The 25252-nt window shown below is 34.8% G+C and overlaps 1 protein-coding gene across 2 annotated transcripts in view; it reads right to left on the bottom strand.

Moving 5' to 3' along the window:
- Unc5c (unc-5 netrin receptor C) overlaps nt 1-25252 on the bottom strand; it is a 344211-nt gene that overhangs the window by 145617 nt on the left and 173342 nt on the right. For both annotated transcript variants that reach the window (XM_076864608.2, XM_076864609.2), the window contains exon 2: nt 4654-4875. In XM_076864608.2, coding sequence (XP_076720723.1) covers nt 4654-4875 — 222 coding nt within the window. The remainder of the gene's footprint in view (nt 1-4653; nt 4876-25252) is intronic.

The raw sequence follows: 25252 nt of genomic DNA, 5'->3' as shown, positions 1-25252 counted from the left end.
CAACACTGAATGTATTCTAATATTTCTTAATATTAAAATCACCAAGGCCCCAATAATACTATAGTCAGATTGTGTTAAGTGGAGAGCTGAGGATCAAAATTGTAGGTGAATTCAGTTTTATGCAAAAACTATTTAGATGCTATTCACAATATTTCTGATATCACAGAAAGGTAAAAAACTCTAATACCAGAGACCTACAAATTTCCCCACAATATTTGTCCAGATTAGAGATTGATGAGAGCGGGAAAAGAGATGCAATAATGTGGTATGGGCTGTTTTTCAGGTTTCATTATTTATTCTGAAAATAATATATTCTCAGTACTTTAAAAAATCAAACAATAAAAGTCTCTCTTTATCACCAGGATTCTAAGCTGTCAAGTGTTTGTTGCACATTTCTCTAGAAAATTTCAATGCATATATAAATACATTGTATAGCTTCTTTCTTTACAAAATGGGAGCATATCACACGAAATGTTCTGTGCGTTGGTTTTTCTGCAAAATTTTATCTGAGAATTTTCCACAGCTTCACATGTGGAGCAACTTCAATGTTTCAACAAGCAACACAGTATTCCATCCTACGGAAAAACAGTACCTGATATACTACTGCAATGGACAACTTGCAAGGACAAGCCTTTGTACAAATTTGGAATTTTATTTTTAGATGGTTCCTAGACTGGAAATTACTCAGTGAAATGTATGTATGTATTTCAATATTGGATGTATCTTTAAATTGGCTTTCAAAAAGATTGTATCAATTTACAACCCCATCAACAAAATATGTCTGTAATCAATTCTGTATACTAACAAATGTTTTAATCATGATAACATCTCTTTGGATGCTTAGTTGCTATAGGCATCTCTGTTCCTGTATCTCCATGTTCCTACTCTCCCGAATCTTCCCTTGGGTTGCTGGTATTGTGTTATAGTTTAAAAAATGGCTATATGTTAACTAAATTAGCCCTTTGACTAATATACATTCACAGATATTAATAACTGTTTTTTTAACCTGTATCTTGGTTTTGCTTGAAGTTTTCTTGCTTCAGATATTCAAGTTAAGTAATGCGTTCCTATAAGACTTCTAGATTTTGTTGTCTTAATAAAAAAGGCTTGGTACACCACTGTTATGATTTAGTTATGAGGCATCTCTCAAAAGCTCGTGTGTAAAATAATGCAAGAATTTTCAGAGGTGAAATGATCAGATTTTGAGAGCTGTGATTTAACCAGTGGATTAACCCATTTATATGATTAACTGGGTGGTAATTGTAGGCAGGTAGGGAGAGTGGCTGGAGCAGGTGGGTCACCGGAGGTATGCCTTTGGGGTTTACATTTTGTCTCTGGTGAGAGGAAACTCTTTCTACTTCCTGGCTGTAATGTCCTGAGCTGCATTCCTCTGCCTTGCTCTTCCCCTACAATGTTCTGCCTCATCTCCGGCCCAGAACTATAGATTTTGGTGAACCATGGACTGTGCCTCTGAAACCATGAAGCAAAATAAACTTTTTCTTCTTTAAGTTTTTCTTGTCAGATATTTTGGTCACAGTGATGAAAAAGTTGATTAAAACAATCACTGAAACCAACTGACCAATCAACAAATAGTCAAAAATTTCTCCTAGTTATGATGGTGATGGTGATGATGATGATGATGACGATGAAGACTTTAAGTCCTAATATCTAGAATTTATTTTTAAAAATAAGATAGAATACAAGCTTGCTTCCTTGCTTGATATACTTATTTTTCTGTTTTCTGTTTCCTAACCTTGTCTCATCTGTGCATTGAGTAAACTCTTTTCCTAGGTGGCTACAAACATATCTTTATCACATTCTGAAAGGCTTTAGGCATTTGAGAATTTTATCTAATTGATTCTAATCCATTAATATGTGTCTTCTGCTAAGATCAAACTCACTTAACATCTTCAGATTTATAATACAACGATAAAAACCTGGGGTACCCTGATGACTCTGCTATTTCAGAATTTTCCCATTTTTTTTGTGTGTGAATTATTTTCCATACAATGTTAATGACCTTAAAGATTCATTTATAAATAGCAGAAATTTTAAAAATATTAATGATTTCTACTCAAGTACAATGTATATCTATTTATTTGAGTCATAATATTTTTTTATTTTTTAAATTTTGGCTTCTGTGCAGAAAGAACATAAAACTTTTCTTTTTAGGCCCAGGATGTAACTCAGTATTAGAGTGCTTGATTGGCACGTGTGAGTTCCTAGGTTTGGTCCCAAGCACTAAGAGAAAAAAACAAAACAAAACAAAACAAAACGAAAAACTGTTTTCCTTTCCAAAATTTGACAAATGTCTTAACTTTATTCCAAGTAATATGTTTTATTACATTTTAGTTCAAACTGGCTCTCTGTACAAAGAAAAATTAATAGGTTATGCACATTTTTTATCAGCGACTTTTCTGTATTCTTGATGTTTTTCCTTTGAAATTAGACAACTTTTCCAGATATGAAACCATACCACTTGTCATACATGATAATTTCTCACTTTTAAAATAATTTTTAGTCTCCTTAATTACTTGTGTTGTCTAATAACACTGGTTAGTAAGTTAGAACAATACCAAATAAGATAGGCATCTGCAGACATCTTTGTCTTTTTCCCAATTTTAGACCTAGAATGTGTCTAGAATATTAATTTTAGAATGAATGCTGGCTTTCTCATAGAGTTTCAAATGGAAACGAAACCCAACAGAAAACCATATTGCATTTGACTCCACCCCTGCCATCTTCAGAAAACTGTGTTAAAGCTCCCAAATCTCTTCTTCCTTCTCATCTATCCATCCTGAATTTGATTAGAAACATGTCATCTATTTTAGTTTATAGGTACTTTAAAAGGTAGTTTCAACCATTGGATACAATACAGTAACAATTATTTTTGTGTAGAAACATAGAAAACAAATTTTTTATGTAAAGAAACCCCGTGTGTATTTGCATATGTGTTACCTACATAGCATGAAGTTGGCAGAAGTGCTGAATATCAAAGAAGTTTTATTATTATTTGTAATCTTTCTAAACAGGCATTTTCATTAATTTGGCAAAGACAAGTATATAGAATATGTTGTGAGCCTCATGTTAGCTTTTGTGGTATCTTATCTTTCTCCTATCATTAAAAGCTTAGGTATCCAAAATCTTTACAAATAAATGAGCTGAAACAAATAAAACTCAATCCACTTGAGAATTTGAAGACATCTGGTGGAGTTATTTTCTGAGTAATTAGACCAAGAGGTGGGGCAATTCCCTGAAGTAAGCTACCCTACAATTGGATACCCAGCTATTCCTGCAGTCAGCAGCTTACATACAGTGAACATATTGATTCACAAATAGACAAGCAATTATGAAGAGTTGCCACCTGATTTCCAAAGACCCATTATGTTATATGAGTTTATGTTCCATATAAGTTGCCTTTTCTTAATTATCTCATAGTAAATTTTATTTCTTTATGTCCTATTAATTCAACATACTATTTTTTCTGTTAGTGATATTGAATGTAGATCCCCTTCATGCACTGGTCTGTACTTGTCTTTGGATAATCCAACTCTCAGGCACAAACATGACTTATTTACCATTTGGTTTTTGAAAACGTCAATCCATTTTGGTACATAGAGATATCTATGAAGGACAAGATGATATTTAAATGCTTCCATTTTTTTACCATAAAGGTAACTACTTAGCTTCGAAATGTTGGTGAATGGAGTCTTAATACTTAAAATATAGGTTTTGGTACTAAAAAATCCTAGATATCGAAGGGATCTGAAAGGGATTCCTAAGGGATAGTCTCCCTACTGGAGAGCAAAAACACTCTAAATCATGAGGAATACATATACATATATCTTTTCAATTTAAGAACTGCAGGAGATTCCACAACTATCCTAAATTACTCGTTGTGGAGTAAAACAAAACAAAACAAAATAAAAACTGCTTCTAAGAAAGTTTCCTTTATAGCCAATGCAAACTCGAGTTATTAAAATTGACTTTGTCTTTTCTATACCTTTAATATTTTATCTTTAAGGGCAATATTTATAGAACAGCAGAATCAGGAGTTTTAATCATTCCAGGATCCAAGTTTCTCTGGTCAAGACCCACTCAGAAGGTGGCTCCTGCTCCTGGATCTCTCACTATGCCTATTCTGTCACCCTCAATGTAACATCAGATAAGAATTATGGAGTCAGGATAAGTTCATGTAAGTTATGGAGACAACATATTTTGATTCTACAACACTGACAGATTCTTTTAAAAATATAAGGGGACATTGCTTAAGGATTAACACTTTCAGTGATGTCAGTAAAGTTGAACATGAGACTCAGGACCTTTAGATCTGACTACCACACAAGTAAAATTGAAAGATATCCTTTAATAGGGCATCCACATTAATTCAGTCTATTTGTTCACATTATTTATCTCCTCAAGCATGAATCATGCTATAATTCCATGCAGTCCAACAGGAATTGAGTCAAGATATATTCATCACAGTTTATTTTGTAATGCTTGGAATGAGATCACCAAATCTTAACCGAACCGACTCAAAACTTCTTCCAAGGGATAAAAACTCCATTTTTCATCTCACTAACTGAAATAACAGTATGACAACAGGCCAGCGTAGGATCTCGCACTGCCGTCCAAATGCCAGTGAAAACTCACCAGAGGTTTCGTCCACTCGTTCGTCTACTATGTGGTCCTTCTGATGAACCCACTCGCTATTGCACTTGAAGTAGATCTGGGTGGCAGGGCTGGCTTTACAGTACAGGTTCACAGGCTTATTCTTCACAATATAGGCTTCTTCTGGCTCAATGAGGAAATGTGGCAGAGGCTCAGGTGGATCTGATGGAAACGTTTCTGGGAGTTCATGAAAAAAGTCGTCGTCTGTTAAGAAGAAAGTGGAAAATGGTCAAAACATTCAGATAAATTGTCTTTTATTTTGCTCTCCACTTTAAAATACTGACTTATAAATAATTACATGATTTGAAAGTCTACTACATGCCAGATATATCAATAGACTAGATGCTCAATTAAGGAGCTGCATTATTATACTCGTAGCAAAACACATCATCAGGGAGAATAAACACCTTTCCCTCAAACCACAGACAGTAATTAGTAGAACTGGAATTGGGATTCAAGGCTGTCTAACACCAACACTGTGCTCTTCCCAATATATTACTACACTTCCCAGTATACAGTGTTACTCTCAATGAGAGCTGATAAAAGCTAAATGAACTTCATAAGAAAAATTTGTTTGAAAAGCACAAGGCTCAAATGAAAATCTTAAATCCTTCGCAAGGCATTGAATAGACATACTAGAGACACAAACTAAGGATCTTTAGATTCAGTTTGAATCTATCACTATTTTCAAAGAATTCCACAGTGTGAAACATTATTCAGCCAACATATATTAATTAAACTCATAATTTACAAAGCATTGGAAATAGTAATGATAACATCAATTCAGAGGCACAGTACAGCCTATAGTCTAGAAATGCTTTTTGGTCTTATTTTAAAATTACACTTCAGACCTTATATGGTATTATGTGACTGGGAAAACCTGTTCTCATTGGATTACTGAGGATTTTTTGTTTTAAAGAAGAACAACACACTCATTTTTATGGCACTGAAAATTATCAAACATATTGCTCCTGCCCTGATGTTCCAACACCATTGAATAAACACAACTTAAAAACCCCTTGAGATATTTGTTCACTTTGAGGTTTTTTTTTTAAACTTGGATTCTGCATGATTTTAACTTTGAAAAAATCATAAAAGTGTTTTTTTTTAATAAAATCTATCACATTTCACAAAAGTCAAGGTAAAAGGAGTCTTTTCAATACATTATAAATAAATTAAGCTTGATAATTATCTTTTTTTTTTTTTTTGTACCAGGGATTGAACTCTGGGACACTCAATCACTGAGCCACATCTCCAGCCCTTTTTTGTATTTTATTTAGAGACAGGGTCTCAATGAATTGTTTAGTGCCTTGCTCTTGAGGCTGGCTCTGAACTCCATCATCCTGCCTCAGCCTCCAGAGCCGCTAGGATTACAGGCCTGCACTACCATGCCCGGCTGATAATTATCTTTTTTATAAGAAACAGAGAAGAACAAAACTATTTTTATTTTCCTAAACATGCTAATCTGTAGAGGGACAAAACTCTCAGATCAAAACTTAAAAATAAATTTAAAAATTTTAAAAAATCCTTAGCACTATATATATTCAGTAGCAAAGACAAAATATGGTTCTGGTACTTAAAGACTAGTTGTTTAGATGTTACCTTGAAACTCTTTTTTTTTGTCATTCAGTTGTTGCCCCGTTTTGGGAGATGGCCATTGGTGAAGTGAACATCTGTCTCCTAAGAAACCTGGCCGGGGACATTTTTCATCTAAATCATGGGATAGCTGTCAAATAGTAATGACATCCAGTTTCTGCTAATCTCTTTTGCAGTAAAAATTGGCTTCACTTGCATCATGGGCAGAATGAGTTTTCAAAGTAGCTCCCCTGACTCTGGTGTGTAAGTGATGTTTCCTAGAGTTTTCTTTCTTTCTTACTTTACCTCCTTAATTTGTTTTTTCTTGTTTTCTCTACTGTTGAACAACAAGAACCCAAACTGTCAGCTTACTAAAGAATAACCCTGTTTCTATCAATTTATCTCCTTTAGTCAATATGTAGGAACACTCAAGACTGCTTAAATAAGCATAGCTCAGAAAGGCAAAAGGATGAGGAACTGAGCTATTGACGGATCCATCACCACAAAACTATTGTCCTGAAGGCCCTATCCAGTCTTTTTCTTCAGCTGAAGCACTTCCTGTTGTATATGATGACTGACAGGGCTGATAATCAATAAAGCACTGCAAAATATAAGACTTAAATTCTACACAAGGTTGGCTTTTGTTTTTAATTATTATTCATGAAGACAGATGGTAAACTAGACTTCATTCATTTTTTTTACTGTTAGTATGTATTTGTATACACAAAACATGTGAAAGCATTTAATAATTATGTATTTAAGTATGCAAATTATAAAAAGGCTTTCAGCTGTGGTTTTAAATGAGTCTTATTCCTTTAAAAGGAATTATAAGATATCAGAGGATCATGTATTACATTACTTTATTTAATAATGTAACAAAGTATTTATAGGTTCACATTCTATGGAAAGACTTTATAGAGACACTAAAAATTGATTTCTATGCCCTGCTAAAACTTGTATCTTTTTTATTCTGATTATTTTATTGTAAACTACTGAGAAGACTAATGAAGTTAAGAAAATCACACATATATTTTCAAGTAACAAGAGGCTCTGTTAAATGTGATGGGGAGAAATAAAGATTCAGTAATATCATTATAAAACATATGATCAAACTAACTTTGCATTTCCTTAATATTTAGTTTTAAGATGATTGTGATAAAGAGAAATAAATCTATGTCTTGGTTTGAGGCTTCCCACAGTATTGATTTTCCAAAGCACTTTTCAACACTTAAAATGATGTTTACTAAAAATGATTTTTATCATTAGAAATGTTTTCTTCATGTGACAAATTTAATGTTTTCTTTTTTTACATATTATTCTAGTTTCTGCAGAACCCACCTCTTAATGTTGCTCTAGAGAGCTGCTCTCGCCAACAATAGCATAATAGTCTATTAATATTTTCTACAAAATTTATACAATAAGCTACAGCCTTGGATTAAGTAACATTAAGTCATATGGCATGTCACTTCTAGTACTCAATTTAGGTTATAGGAATAACATTAGTAAATAATATTCAGGACAGTAGATATGGATAGTGAGATAAATATGACAAAATACAAATGGGATGATTACTAATGAGCTCACAAGCTACTGTGAATATTCATTTTAGATCTTATTTGGTATTTCCAAGCTTTTTATAGTGATTGACTATTTTGTAGAAAACATGGTTTTGCAGATGCCCATCCATGGACAGGATCCAAAACAAGTAAATCCCTGTCTGCTGAGGCTAACTCTTCCAAGGCCACTAGAGGACTGTTAAATACATGGAAATCAGAAAGTTTGAGATTCTACCTTGAGCTGATAGACTATTTACTGAAATAAGTTCCTAGCATGCAATTCATTTTACTATACTAGCAAACCAGCTTTCTGAAACTATTAAGGTCATGCTGCAAAAGTTGAGGCTATAAAAGAACAATTTTGATATTTCTCCACAGGGAGATCAGTGAGTGAATCTTCTTACCACTTTATTTCTTAATATAAATATCTGAAGAAGGGATCAGTGTGACAATAGGAACCCAATTTTCGAACAGCAACTTCAGACTGTGAACTTATTTCTAGGGACATATTACAGTTTCCCTATATTATTTTATTTTACAAAAATGTATACTCTGCTGACGATATTGATTGCATTACTCTATTTGGGCAACATGATTTTTTAATAATAAGATTGCTAAAACGTTTTCTATGTTTAGTTCATTCAAACTAACAAAGGAAAAATCTCTGAAGTTGCTTTGGTTCTGTACACTGAATTCAGTATCAACTCAAAGCTATAATTTCCTTTTTTTGATGGAGATATAACATAATTATGAATTTTGCTATCCCCTACCATTTGACTTATTTTTCACTTTCTACTATTAGTTAATAATGACATTGCAACAGTAGTGCCATTCTTATCTTGATATCAGTAAATCCCAGTATTTCCTTTTCTGTTATCTCATAGGGGCATTTGATTTTTCATTTATATACAAGAAGAGAAAGCTTTGCACCATGTATTATTTTTATAGACTTTCATTCCACCTAATTCTTGACAGGAAAATATTATGCTATGAACATCAATCTAGGAAACTTTAGGTTGCTGGTTTTATTGCTATATATCAAGCTTTAATTTTCATCAACTTAATACATAAGTTTCTATATTTCTGAATCATAAGACTTAAACTATTATTGCTTATATCATAAAATATAGGACCATTATCTCTTTGTCTGAGACTTGAAGCGTATTCTTCTGAAATGGAATTTACTTCCAAATGATTCAAGAGCAATTTAAAATGAATGACTGCAAAGCTAATTTTATCTGCATTTGGCTACCCATCCATCAGAGAGATAATTCATGATATATTACCACAAAAGGCAGCTGGAATTAAGTATCTGAATGAGACTCAGCTTATTTTTAATATTTTGATTAAAATATCCTTTGGAAGACAAAGACTATGGTCTATATTTCAAGAAACATATTACTGAATTCATTGTTTAAATTCAAGTACTTGAATATATAATGCCTTAAATGTACTGCACAATTTGGAAGTACTGAATGATTTTTAACTTCAAAGGAAAAATCTTTATTTTTTGCTTTTAAAGAAATATTTGGCAAATGATGTCAATATATTACCACTATCACTATTAGTAATCTAGTGATAAAAAGTTAACATGCCATTCGACATATAGTTGCTCTGGAATAGATACCTCCTTCTGGCCTAGTATAAGCCTTCATGATATTTGACCTTTTATTTATTTATTTTTTCAATACTAAGGAACAAACCCAGGGCCTCATGCATGCTCTGCAAGCACTCTACCACTGAGCTATATCCTCAGCCCCACATGATCCCTGACTTTTACTAATATAGAATCTTCCTGTTCTCTCAACTACCATCTTTATTTCTGCCATGTAGTAGTATTGTGTTTAGAGGAAATTTTCAAAAACACTTTTGTTTTCTTTTCAAATAACAGTAAATGTAATGTAAAGCAAGAAGATAAGTTTATTTTCCTTAACAGATTAACTTAAAATATTGAATGATAAGGAAATGTGCTTTTGCATATTCTGGCTAGTATATAAATGGGTATTACATTAGAGAGAAACTGACAATATAAGTAATAATTAAATCTCTACATTCTTCCAAATTGGCTCTCACTTCTAGAATCCACATTATAGACAAAATGACATTCCATCAAATGTAAACATATATGTACAAAGATGTTGCTACAACATTACTTATTGAAAAACACATAATACGTTATAACACAAGGCAGGAAAAATTATTTGAATGAGACTGAAAGCAATTGATTTTCAACAGGATTGGTTAAATAATTTCTTTCTTTAGGTACCAGGAATTGAACCCAGGGGTGCTTAAACACTGAGCCACATCCCCAGTCTTTAATATATTGTATTTAGAGACAGAGTCTTGCTGAATTGCTCAGGGCCTCACTAAATTGCTGAGGCTGGTTTTGAACTCACCATCATCCTGCCTCAGTCTCCCAAGCTGCTGGGATCACAGGAGTGCGCCATCTAAGGATGTTAAATAATTTCTGATAGAGGCTGATTTGTATGTCTTAATGTCAAATAACCTCCATTATTTACTACATAAATAAAGCAGATTTGGGGCCACTTTTTATATAATTATGTCCTTTTTTATTGAGATTGACAGAATGCTTGTGCACAGGTGACTGTACCAACAGATCACAGGGTATGCCAGGTGAAGCACTGAAGGTGTCATTGCTTCTAGGTAGAGGAATTGGGGGTTATTTTTACCTTTTATTTGGAGATCTTTTCAAATCCTACATTGTAGATGATTTATAATTTTAATGTGTTTTTGAGATTTTATTTAAATTAAGAGAGAAAACAATTCCCATGTGCAACCTATTGTTTCAGCCTACAACAATCATTTCAAGTTTCTTCACTAAATTCAACCTTCCTAAATCAATAACACTGACTGCATTAAACATTATTCAATGTCTCCATGAAAGCTGTGTTTAACAGTCCAAGTTACTTGCAAATATATAGCTTCTATTTAATTCTGCCTGGATTCATCACTTTTTTCTCTCATTTCCCATTGTCTTAATTTCCTCATTTCTGTGACCTCTGACCTTGAACTAACATAGTTTACTATCTTCTTCACATTTTGTTCAAATGTCGATATCTGTTGTTCACCTTCTGTATTCTAGGACTCTCCCAGCTGTTATGGCTGAAGCTATACTTTATCTTTTAATGAAGTAAGTCTTTTACTTATAAAAAGAAATCATGAAATGGAAGATAATAAATTTATGAAAATTTTAATTTATAATAGAAATTAGTCTGCTTATATAAATATCAAGCTTATAATTAATTTATAATCTATTAGTACTTGGCTTTCATTTTTAAGCACTTAATTTTAAGAAATCAGAAATGTTTGCTAATATGTTTAAAGCCTTACATAGTGAATTATGGAAAAATTCTGCCATTTTCTTAATCCCTATTGGGTTACAGTTACAAATACTGAACTATTATTATGAACTTCAAAAATTCAAAGAGTAAAAAAAAATCACAAGGAGGCTGGGGATGTGGCTCAAGCGGTAGCTTGCTCGCCTGGCATGCACAGGGCGCTGGGTTTGATCCTCAGCACTACATACAAATAAATTAAAGATGTTGTGTCCACCGGAAACTAACTAACTAACTAACTAACTAACTATATATATTCTCTCTCTTAAAAAAATTACAAGGAATAAAATTATAAAAATTAAATAATTATTGGCAGATAAATAAGGCAATATCAACTTATTGCTGACCCTTATGTCAATAAGTAAGAATGATAGCTAGAAGAGTCTATCAAAGATTTGAACATTCAGTATTATAATATATTCACATGATGGACAATATTATGTGTTAACTTGGCCAGGCTATATAGTTCGCAGGTATTCAATAAAACATTAATCTAGGTGGTACCCCGAAGGTATTTTTGAATGTGATTAAATCCATAATTGGTGAACATAAGTAAAAGAGATTATCATAGATAACATGTGTGTTCTTCCTTCAATTAGTTGAAAGCCCTCAAAAGAAGAAATGAATTTTTCCTTAAAATAGTAAATTATGGTTCAGCTGAGCTACCAGAAACTGTAGCTTGACCAGCTGACACCATCAGCCTCTCCCCCGAGTTCACCCTGATCCTCTTTAGCAACCTACTCATTCTTCAGATACAGTTTTAAACAGCCGTCCTGTGAAGCCCCTCTGAACATAAGCCCTGGTATTCTCTCCCATCTTTGCTGCTCTTTCCTCGTTCACACTTATTCTCTATTAGATGGCAAGTTCAAGAGTGAAGGGTAATGCTTATGTTACTCAGTTCAGCACAACCATTATCTAGTCCATTCTCTGTTAATGACTTCAAAGTCTTTTATTTTTCTCCCAATTTATATTGTTGTTTCTAAAGTGGTTCCATAGCATGAAAGAGAAGTGTACAGGGATTACTCAATTAATGATCTTTGTACAAAATAAAACAGAAATTTACATATTCTGTTGTATATCTTTAGTGTTTCTAAGTATGGATCCATTTCCAACATTAAAAAAAATTATACCTTCCTACTATTCAGGTTCTAATGCCACCTATAATGATATGTACATAGCCTTGGGCTAAATGTATTCCCTCACTAAATAATCAAAGTTGAATATAAAATGACCTGAGTGGCAAATAATACAATACCCATGATCACAGTGTCTCTTCAACCTCTTGGCCTCATCTGACACCTGACTTCATTGCACCACTGTCTCCTTTTGGAAACTTCCCCCTCTCTTGGGGACTATGCATTAGTGCTATATTGCTTTCTATCCTACCTCTTCGACCTTTCTCTTTTTTCTTTGCTGCCTGGATACAGTTTGGTATGTTCCAAGGTTTGTCCTTCAGTCTGTCCCTTGGGCATGTTATCACAACAGTGGCTTCAATTATCAGATCATGTCACACATACAGCCTTCCACTCCATTCCCCTGCTTCTGAAAACTCTTGGATGCCTTTGCATTGACTGAGAGTGAAATCAGACCTTTTTCCAAAGCCAACGGACCTGCCAGGTCTGATATTGCTGCCAGCCCCTAGGTCTCTTTTCTGATCCTCCTGTCCTGGTGTCATCTGGCTGGAGACAGTCAGCTTGCTATTTGCATCTTTATACCTTCCAAACTCAGTCTTAGCTTGGGGGCATTTGCACTTGCCCTTCATTCTCTAGGAAAGTTACTGTTTCCTTCTTGCCATCTGGGTTTCAACTCAAGGTGTCTCCTGGAAAAATGAGATCCTTCACCCCCCGCCCCCCAATTTCAGGTTGATGCCTCCTTCAAAGAACACATCATCCTGTTTGATTTCTTCTTATCCTTTATCATCAGGTCAAATGAACTTGCTTACTAAATTACTTTGTGTATTTTCCCCCCTTCCATAAAATTTCCAGTATGGTGGGGTCAGACTTTGTCCATTTTGTTCATTGCTTTAACCTCAACATCAATCAGACAAACTCATCTTTCCTCTAAAATTCAAGTTTTAACTGGCTCCCCATTTCTAACTATAAGATGGTTCTTATAGTCTAAATGAGGCTCTTATCATTTTTGTTTGAATAAGAGCCTTGAGAGTGATTTGAGATGCCCTAGCTTTCCTCTCTCAATTCCACCTATACCACATCACTAGTATCAGTATTCTCAAGTACACTTGGAAATACAATATTCTATAAGATTAAAGTTCATGAACACAGAAAAGTTCAAAATTGCAAAATCTTAGACTCTCATAGGATTGTCCCAAATTAGAAATCTAAGATTTATCTTTGGCTCTTTCCTCTCTCTCACTTCCAAGGTTTAAAACAAAAACACAATAAGTACTATTCATTATAGAAAGGACATAGCCCTTAAATTTCTCTGCCTCTGTTTCTGATTCTAATGCCAGCATTGTTTTTTGCCAGAACATCTTCAAAGTGTCATAACTGGTGTTTTTGCCTCCTCTCTAAAGGCAAGATCTTAGATCACTCTGTTTAAAATCCTATAGCTCTTCCTTCCTAGAAGAAAAATCAAGCTTGTCAGAATGATATACAAATTCAACCCTAATCTGAAGTTTGCATATCATTCTACCCCCAATTCCTGCTTCAAATTCACCTGATAGTTTATTTGCTGCCTCACTTAATTTTGAGCTAATCTATGAACTATTGCTTTCTTTAATGCTGTTACTTTTTCTTTGTTTAAATTGTAATGCTAAGATATGTTAATGGCTAAATATCTAAAATAAGAAGTTTAAGCATGTGTATAAATGTGTGTTGAATACACACATAGTATCACAAAAACACAAAAGGGATCATACTGAACATGTTGTTTATACTTTAGCTACTGTTTTATAGCACATACTTGGCCTCCCTGGACCCATGACTTAACAAGTAAGTTGCTGTTCTCATCAATATACTATATACCAAGTAGTGTCCTACAAAGTTTGGTATAAATTTACATCATCTAATTTTAAAAAAAGCAACAGTACACATTCATGGTTTGGGTAATGTTTACACGACAGAGAACTTTCTGCAGATGTTTTATAATAAAAATAAACAAGCATCACAACCTATATTAATGTTAGCAGTTGACTTGTGGATCTATGTGTGTTTCCCTTTTTAAAATTGTGGTTTTCATGTGGCATGTGATATAAATTCATATTTCATGTCTCTGTAAGGGGGATTAATTCTGGGGGCTGAGCAAGGATGTTGCAAGGAGCCAATACCTTCACATCTTATCCTTTTTGATGGAACAAATGACATTCTTCCAGAATGTATTGTGGTGAAGGTTAGCATACCCAATACACTGAAGAAGATGCTAAGGGTATGACTCACCTCCAGCAAAGGGCAGGGCTAGTTAATGTTTCACATTTTCACCTCCCCTGCCACAAGGCTTGACACCAGGTCACAAAATTATTAAAGCTTCAAGCAGCAACACTTCCTTCTCCACGTGAGGCCTCACTTCTCCTTGACACTTTATTCCTGAAACCCCTTCAGGCTCCTGGCCTTTTCTCCTTCCCCTTAACCCCCATAACTAATTAAATCTGGACAAGTCTTTGCTGAAAATAGTTTCCTTCAAAGTTATTCATTCAAAGTTCCCCTCTAGGCAGTCTTTGTCACTTCATCCCAGCTTGCCATCTTTACATGAAGTTGAAAAGAGGTGAGCTATTTTTATGACATAAAAAATCTTTCAAGACTTAAATCTACCTTTGATGCTTCAGATAAGTAATAGATTGTGAAATATGACAAATGCTTTGGCAGCCATGAAATTGTTATTTCTAGTAGTTTATAGGTAAACAAAAGGTTCCAAGGACTCTGGTCTTACTCAAAGGCAGTTAAAACCTTTAAGATTTTTATTTGAAGGTACTTTTATTTGGGTTCTAATTAAATTCTACATCAAAAAAAGGACTAACCAGTACAGTAGAATTTTCCCCCAATAAGTGTGTGTGAGGAATCATAATGGACCTCAACATTAAGCAGCATTTTTTTAAGAGAGAGAGAGAGAGAGAGAGAGAGAGAATTTTTTTAATATTTATTTTTTAGTTTTCGGTGGACACAAAATCTTTATTTTATTTTTATGTGGTGTTGAGGATTGAACCCAGCGCCCCGCGCATGCCAGGCGATCCTGCTATGGCTTGAGCCACATCTCCTGCCCTAAGCAACATTTTTAATGTTGTTATCTATTTATGAGAAGACAGAAGTGTAGATTGAAGGAAATATGGAATTAATTCTGAGAAGATGGTACTACTGCCCAAGTATTTGTCAGTTGAGATAAAATGAATAAGTTGACAATTGCTTTATATGTACTTCTACATTTTACAAATAAAAGGAAAATAATGTTTGAAACTTCTTTGGTTGGTCTAGAAAGTTCAGCTCCGAGGCAAAACATGGGATGAGGTTTAGTGATGGGTTCCTGTACGCCTTGCTAAAGCCAGAAAAATGCTCTCTCAGTTTAGTCAGTGCTAAATACACTGTTTCAAGATGTGAGAGTAATTTTCTTTCCTTTTCTTTTTTGGTACCAGGGATTGAATCCAGGGGCACTCAACCCTTTTGCCATATTTGCAGCCCATTTTTATATTTTATTTAGAGACAGAGTCTCATTGAGTTGCTTAGTTTCTGGCTAAGTTGCTGGTTGAGGCAGGCTTTGAAATTGCCATCCTCCTGCCTCAGCCTCCCAAGCTGCTGGGATTACAAGTGTGCGCCACTGTACCTGGCGGTAGTTTTCTTTATGGAGAATTTTTTTTCTGTATTTATTTAACAATACCATCTCCTTATTTTTCAGCTGTGCTGTAGACTGTGACTTTCTAAAGCTCTTTGTTTTTCATTGATGAAAACTCAGGTTTTGAAAGTGTGCATGTGTTTCCCAAGACTATCCATATGTTTAATGGAAGAGCTAGAAAAGGAATATAGATTCTCCCGACTCTGTGAACCTGACTCCTTTATAGGACACTATCTACTACAGCCTGAACTTCTATCTAAGAAGACAATGCTTTATAGTGCTATGTTAGGCAACAATATCAAAACAAAACGAATAACACAAAATACCAGGTACCCCACAAAGGACTTTAGATATATTCCCCCATTTAATTCTCATAACAGCCTGACAGGTATATCATTACTTCCAGTCTAAAGATGAAAAAACTGGCACTGAAAATAAAAGTCAATTAATTTGCTGAAGTTTACATAGCTAATAAAACAGAAAATTACTTTGACAACTGTTCAAAACATAGAGAAACTCATGAGGAATAATCACTGTGCGGAGATTTTTATGGAGATATCGACATCTAATTTGCTAGCTTGTCAAAATGAGAAATATACAAATACTAGCTTTTCAACATATAAGTTTATACATAGTGTGTGTATTTATTTTTTGTTGAGGAAATTGCACTTCAGGCCCTCTGCCTATTAAGCATGTCCTTGACCGCTGAGCCACACCTTAAGCCTCTACATACTAAATTTACTGGTTTCTTCACTGATCCCCACAATACATTCTTATGGCTCTTTTGTTTGCATTACTTTCTGATTCAACCAACATATTTATAAAAATTGCTTTCGATTGCTTATTAAAGCAATTTTGAAAGTTAAAAGAAAAAGACTTAGCAAATCATTGTCCACATTAAGGAGTGGAACAATAAAACACAAGTGGCACAGAAAAACCAATCTGGAAATTGTTTACTGCTCCACTGAGTAGGGTATGAGCATTGTTAAAATTATTGTCAAATAAACAATAGCACCCCGAGACAGTTTGCAAAAAGAGTAGAAGGGGAAAAAAAAATCCAAAGTAAGCAGTACAATCCATCTGTAATATTTGATCATCTTTCACTGTTACTCATAGGCTAGAAGTTTTAACTTGCACTTTATATTTAACTATTATGTTTTTTTCCCCCCAGAAGATCTTTAGTATAAAGCAATGGTTATAAACCAATATAAACTGAGGCAGAGTAGGGTGATTTGTGTGGCAAGATGGGGTCAAAGGTCGCAACTGGGGCTTCTTGTGTTAGAGGAGGTAGGTTTCTCAGACCACCATCCATTGTCTTTTATCTGTTTTATCCAACCTCCAAGAAAGAAATAGGAGTTGATCATTTCTGCAAATACAAAGAGGCAAACGATTTGTGGAAAGGAAGAATAACATAGTGTCCTCATATTAAGAAGCCATTCTATCAGAAATGCACTCGTGTTTAGAAAATACAGGTCTTTGAGCATATGTGGTTATTTTCAGGGAGGCATATCCTTTCTGTCTTCCACTTCAATAAACTCGAGGAGTGAAAACACATTCTGAGTGCAGCTAGTTCATTGACATTAGCAGCATATCATTTTCCCAAAGTTTGAGAGCAATGGATTGATTTCAAGGTTCACAGTGGGGCAGGATGAGACAGCATGGCTCACATGTCTTTCGGAAACAATATAAATTCATAGAGCTATTTCAAGGTTTCATGAAGATGTGATAAACTACTGGATTTGGTTACACGTTTCCTCCTGCAGGGACTATTTTATCCACTCCTCTTAGATAAGTCAGGCTGATTTGTTGTTTTCATGCTCTGTTTTCCTTCAAATCTACTTCAATAAACAGGTTGATTCCAGGGCAGGTCTCCTAACTCCCTCTTCCTCTGCTTGGGTTCAACTCAAGTTCTCATGAAATCATTATCCTTTTGAACCTTCAGGATGGACTGCCACACACACACACACACAAAATGAATTACAGAGAAAACAAAACTAAGTAAAACATAGTCATTAAGGACATGTTTTTTTTTTTTTTTTCCTCTCTGTACAGATGTGGACATGGAATTATACAGCATTTATCAAAATGTCTCCTGTGCAGCGTGGGCTGCTGGCAGATTGAATGCCTGCGACTCTCCAAAACAAATCCAGTCCAAGAAGCCAAAGTGCCACTTCATTCTCACCAAAACCAGAAACACAAAGCAAAGCAAATAAAATCCTCTCAATCGTTAGAAGAGGGGCTGGGGTTGCAGCTCAGTGGTTGAGCGCTGGCCTCACATGTGTGAGGCACTGGGTTCAATCCTCAGCACCACATTAAAAAAAATAAATAAATAAAACAAAGATAAAATATATATATCATTCCCCCCCATACACACACATATAAAATAGTTAGGAGAGCAGAGAAACAAAGCAGTCTTTGGATTTGGTTGTTGCTGTTGAAATCGCTGCCAAACCTTCAGGAATAGCTTCTACGTGTAGGAACTGTCAGGAAAATCAATTCCCATTTTTTATAAATTGGGTAATCAAGCTGAATCCTGATGAAACCAAAGACTGAAAAAAAAATCCTCTCATGATTTTCATTTCAGTTTATCTGGTGGTGCTCTGATCCTTCAGTGTTCTCAGAGGACTATGTTAGTTGGCATGAAACAAACCAACTAACACAATCCTATATTGCTAATTACCTATAAACTGATACCACCCAGGAATGAATGAGAGGGAGTAGAAAGAAAAACACACTGGGCTCAGTGTGGGAGACCCACATCATCATGACATGCATCTTCTCTGAGAAGCCTATCAGTGTTAACACCTGTTAAATGGGGCATAATGGAATGGACACGGGTTGTTTTTCTTTTCCCATCATCTGTTTCTGATTTTGTAACAGAAACATGCCCCACACTCTCAGGCCAGGAGGTTCAGGTTCTCACTCACTTCCCCTCCACCCATGGCAGCGTTCCCATCCTAAGACCACAATTATTGGTTCAGGATGAGCACATGGTAGTGTAATTAGAATGAACTCTGGCATGTTGTTGTCATGGAAAGGAGATGACTGCTGGAGGCACTCATGCCAGCAGGTATGCTGAAGGCCATCTTGACATGGGATGGGAAGAGCAGTTGCAAGAAACAACACAAGGAGGCAGTACAGAGTAACGAGTTTGTTGTCAGGTCATCATTAAGGGCAATGGATCCATCCAACTGTGACTGAAGCCAGAACTTTCTGTTATCTGAACCAATAAATGCATTTTTTTTCTTTTGACTTAAATCTATTTGATTTAGGCTTCTTGTAGCCAGAGGATTCCTAACTACTATAACTAAGTTGACCTACCAATATGAATAATATTTTTGGAAGGTTTTTACTTCTTGAAACATAAAACCTAAAATCTTTGACTTTCAAAATACATTTGCATTTTTATTTAAGTCAATGAGGACATTTAAAAAATACTTTTCCTCTGTCATAGGTCCTCAAGGACCTGAGAACATCAAAATCAACAAAATAAGTCAAGTTACAACAGAGGTTATAGACAAGTAGGGCCACAGACATGTATTAAACAGTAATAGGATATGCTGCAAAGAGTCAAAACTGTGGACTCTACAAAATGCAGAGATATCGGGTAACACAACTCTAGAGGGCATTATTAATACTGTAGTTTATGTAAATGTCACACAGGAAAACCCTGGTCTAGCTACAACTCTGCCAGCTGGTGGAAGGGCCAGAGAAACCAACACTTGCCCTAGTAAGTGTTTTCAATCACGATAATGGTTCTTGGCTGTTTTATTTTTTAATGAACTGATTACTGCCCATTGTATTTGAGTTTTTAGGCGGAGTTTCTGGCAGAGAGCTGGTACCACAGGTTTATCATGACAGAAAACAGACACAAATAACACTGGTGTTGCTTGGTTATGGTACCATTTGTTAGTGATCAACCAGCTTAGGCACCATTAAATCAAGTATCTGCAAGCACAAAATATTGCATGTGAGGATTATAGATATCTTTGGGCAGTGGGATGTTCATTGAAAATCAGATTAATGATTTGGCAAAACAAGAGGAGTTTTTAGGACTCAAAGGTCATTTATAACAACATATTTTAACATTGTTGCCTCAGTGATAATACTTCTTTTTAAGTGGAAAACTGAAATTATAAGTAAATTAATGTCCAAATTAAACCAATAGCTGTGTGTTTTGATTTCGATTAATATGTACTATATAAAAGAGGATTTGCTTCTCTTTTGTTCCATCACAAAATAGAGAGGGAACAAAAATTCTTGGATGTAATGTTTCTTCTGAAATAGTGCCAAGGTATTATTGTTAGTTACAAAAAGTGCTAGACTACTGCTCCTCTTCTCTGGTGGAGTAAAAGCTACAGCTCCCTGTGACAGTTAGGGAAACTTGCTTCAGACCTCCCTGTGGAGGCTAATTCAGACCAGGTCACCTCTTTCTCCTTCAAAAGACAAAGCAGCTTCAGTTCTGGGCTTGGGTGGATTGGCTTATTATAGTTCCATGTTGAATTTCACTCTTCTGGGGAAGCAATTATAATATAGTATTTGCATCACACTGGGCAAGTTCTTTAACGTGGTGCTGTGATGGCCAAACTGACACACTTTCACGTTCATATTTCCCGGAATAGTAAGATTTGCCCCTTGGCTACATGTTCAAGATCACCCATGACAATAATTCCTAGTTTCACCAGCATAGAGTACACTATGCATACACTAGTCATCATATCATCAGTTTATTCTCTTCAGGGCCTCAGTGAGTATCCTGCCCTGCCAGTTTCCTCAATGATTTTTCTTATTCTGTGTGTGTGTGTGTGTGTGTGTGTGTGTAATTTTCTAAGGATTCTCAAATTCTCTATCAAGCACAGTATGGCATAGAAAAAACAAAAGTGAAATAAAACATTTTAAGTGATACATTATTCCAACTTTTCTAAAGAGTTATAGACCCCCTTTTTGCTCTTATAAACAATCTTTGGTGAAGATTTTATTTCATAATGCTACTTCTATTAGCTTATACCTTTTCAAATGTGTTGTTTTCAACACCTAAATTGTGTGCTGTCAATTGATTTTTATTCATCTTTTCCAACACAGATCAATTTCTAATATACATAGAGTTAAAACTAGACATGCCCTGAATATCAAGACGTTTGAAAAATTATTGAGCATAAACAACATAAAAGGTAAGCACAGTAACAAGACCTGGGCTATCTGAATGACTGATCATTTTCAGAGATCTGAACACAGGCATTCATCTATGAGGCAATATTTTTCTTATTATCTAGGGGTTAACTGCCCTGTACCAAGTGACTTTTCCCCAAGGATTTTTCTGTTCTAAAGAATTTCCTGAGAATCAAGTTTTTATTTTTTTTTAAATCCAAATTATAAGATAAGATGCACTGTTTTTTCTTCGATTTGAAGTGGAATTAAATTTGTTTTTTGGGATATCCTGGAGCTAAGGTACTGCCAATTCACTATTGGATCTTGTCACAAACAACCTAGAATTACCTTTCAAGAGAGAAGTGTGCAAGTTTATGACATTTTAGGAAATAAAGTCAGGATAAGCATTATTTTCTATTAATAAAATATCTCTGATGTTGAAATTATTAACTTACAAATTATGTCTCATCCAAAATTTATTCTGAGATGAGTCACAATAACCTTTACCCTAAACTTCTCTAGGAACTCTACCTCATATATCCAACAAAAACAACAAAATTAAAGTCCCCATTGCTTTCTTGAACTCCTCTTAAGACTTGCGATATTGCTTTATACGCCAAAACCTCTTATTAGAATAAAATATTAAATCTAGTCATAAGGTTCATGTTGTAACACGGTGTTACCCAGTGATAGAGTTGGTGCTTAGCATGTGCATACAAATCCAGCCCTTACTCATCTCAATACAATCCATTTGCTGGCATTTATCGACACAGAGGTTTACAATCCTAAATGCATATTTCTTGCAGATCAGAAGTCTCTCTCCAGACCTGAGAGTCGTCAAAAGAAGACAACTTCAAGTCTCTAAGACCTGCCTACACTTTTGCCTACATTACTTTTCCGAGACTTCAAGGCTGTTTTTCTTTTTTTAATTAAAAAAATTTAGTTTTGTGGTACTAGGTATTGAACCTAGGGGTGCTATATCACTGGCTTACATCCCCAGCCCTTTTTATATTTAGTTTGGAGACAGGGTATTGCTAAGTTGCTGAGGCTGGCTTCAAACCTCTGATACTCCTGCCTCAGCCTCTGGAGTTGCTAGGATTACAGGCATGTGCTACTGTGCCTGGCTCAAGGCTGTGTGTGTGTGTGTTTTCCCAAAATATTTTTATTTTATTTCATTTAAAAAAAAATTTATGTGATGCCAGCAATCGAACCCATTATATCATGTATGCTAGGCAAGTGCTCTACCACTGAGCCACAACCCTGGCCCTTCAAGGTTGTTTTTGATGAGACCACCAACTCAAGATTTGGGCCTGTACAGGGGTCCTATAAATGACCTTTTGATATCAGGAGGTTTAAATCTCTATCCTTAGACCACATTATTATCTCCACGTGTCCCATGAACTTCCATTAGGTTTGACGATGCCTGCAGAGACAACTAATAAATTCACTTCTAATCACCTTTCCCCTAACTTAAGTCATCCAGCTTCTCTATCCTTAAATACCTGTCCACAGGGAGGCAGTCTTGGGACTTGGCACACCTCCTGTATCCTTAGTTGCCTTGCAAATGAACTCTTCTGCAAAACTTGTCTCAGTGATTGGCATACTGTGGGGCAAGGCAAAACAGGCCTGGTTGGGTAATATGGAAGAGACTCTGGGTTGGATGCCCAACACCCCCCAAAATTAAACTTATATAGAACATTTAATATAAAATGTAAGTAGGAAATCCAAGTGCAAAATAATTTTCAAAAGCAATGTTTCAAGATTATAGCCATTAGAGGTTTTCTGATTAAGTCCAATCAAACCTAACTTTGTATTTTATCTCTTTTTAAATTTTTATTCTGCTTTTTGTCTCATTAAAACAACAGAGCTAAATATTGAGGCTGTTATTTTAAAATAACATTACTTTTTCTTTTGCATAGTGAGTTCATAACACCAAAATCTTTCTATTTCTGCCCAAATGTAATTTGCAATATCAAGTCTAGAGGCAGCTAATGAAAGCAGAGGGACATTATAAACCTTAAAAGGAATTAGAGGGTTAGATTCATAATAACTGAAGTTGACTAGTCATTTGAAGTTCAGAAAAACTCTTCACAGCCCTATCTCATTTCATCTTCACTCATAGCTCAGGCAGAGCAGGATTGATTAATCCCCAGTTTATATATAATGAGATCAAGACCCAGAAAACTTAATAACATATCTCCAAATCCTACCACTGTCAATGATGGGTCAGATCTAGAAGCTTTTTTTTTTTTTTTTTTTTTTTTTTATGCTAGGCTTTCTTGCCACTGTATGTGAATATTCTAAATATTCTACATATTCAATATTCTGCACTTACCCTCTAACATGTAATCATTTCTTCTTTCAAACCTTATTGGTCTCACAGAATACACTAAGAATAGTGGATCCAGACTTTTGGATATTATTATTTATGGTACAGTTTTTACCCTTACCTTTCTTGGTTCTGATGTGTATAGATTAATTTGCATGATTCCTATAAATTTCCATTGTTTCAAGGAAGTGGATTACATTGTGTACTCCTTAGCCCATAGTAGGTGCTTAGAAAGCTCTTATGAATTGATCAGCTTCTAAGGAGAATTTTATAGATTGTGTTAGCAATGGAATAATAATAGTATCTCTGGGAAATTATTTTACATTATCTCTCCTAGCAGTGGCTGACAAATTCCTTCTGATGAAAGACAGATAAGGTGCAGTGAATAGATGCTTTCACAGGGGCGTTTCGGGCTGTGAGTGTAACCCAGACAGTCTAAATTAGCCTCTAGTGTGCTGACAGCCTGTTAGCATAGCATATGAATGCCCCTTTCAGGATTTAAAAACATTTGGACGTCTAAAATAACATTAAGTCTAGTTATCTGTGATGTATGAAATTATAATATATCATGAATGAGCAGTTCAATTGAACACTGAGGTACTTAGAAGAGCAAATTCAATAAGCTAATAAGTCTAAGTTGTTTCTCTCTACCCGTAGAATCTAAGTAAAATAACTGATGTTTTAAAAATAACTTTTAAAAACTATTGATTTAAAAATGCTACAAATTATAGGCTTTCTGCTACATTTCAGATCCCATTGTGGCATCGGGAAAAATTATGAATTCACTTTAAAATGTAAAACAAAACAAAACAAAAAAGAAACAAAAAGCCAAAACCAAACAAACAAAAAAAGGGAAAAAGTATTTCACAGAGCAATACATTGTAAGGTGGGCTAGCTCTGAGGACACTTGTTTATTTATGATGTCCTTCATTAAAACTCTGTGACTATGTTAAGGGGCCACCTGTAAACCAGTTATGATTTATAGGTTTTAGGAATGCGTTCTACTCTCTGCCATTACTCTCTAAACCAAGTGTTTGAGACATTCCCAAAACCCAGGTGACAATAAGGAGCTAATCCAGAAAACTGTCCTAACATAAATATAATGCAAACGACATACATGCTTTAAAATTTTCCAATCACCACATTTAAAAAAGTAAAAGAAACAAGTGAAATTGTTTTAATGACATTTTAACTAAATAATCCAAAATATTGCTAGCACAACATGCATTCAGCATAAACATTTATTTATATTTTATATTATTCTTCTTGCATCAAGTGTGTGAAATCCAGTGTACAATGTATATATCTCTATATATCGATCTATATACCTATATGTATACACATGTGCGTGCGCACGTGCACACACACACACACACACACACACACACACACACATATTTAGCAATTTCAATTTGAGTGCTAAATGTTTGCTGAATGGGCCTGATTAGAAATTGGTTTTCATGAATTTTGTACTTTGAAAAGTAGATCCCCCTACCCTAATGTTCCAAATGTATTTAGAAATGTCTCAATAACTGGATCCAGTATCAAGTTTAAATTTAATAAAAATTAGATAAAATTAACAAGTCGTAAGTCATACTTGTTGTGTTTGAATTCCTCAATGACCCATTGTAAGTAGTTAGCTAGGGCTACAAAATTAGGGCACACAGATCTAAACAAAATTAACTGTCAAAAAAATTTCAAATGCAGCATTAGTTAAAATATCAGGGAATGAGAAGAAAGACATTCTACAGGAAGAAAAGTAGTTGAAATGGCCACTGTGGAGAAGGCTGCCTTTGTTAAGTATGATTATATTAAAAGTAATTCGAAGATTATTCTTT

The sequence above is a fragment of the Callospermophilus lateralis genome, chromosome 8 (genome assembly GCF_048772815.1).
Source record: "Callospermophilus lateralis isolate mCalLat2 chromosome 8, mCalLat2.hap1, whole genome shotgun sequence".
NCBI classification, from domain to species: domain Eukaryota; kingdom Metazoa; phylum Chordata; class Mammalia; order Rodentia; family Sciuridae; genus Callospermophilus; species Callospermophilus lateralis.
The sequence above is the reverse complement of the archived record's forward strand: the minus strand, read 5'-3'. Positions and strand labels throughout refer to the sequence as shown.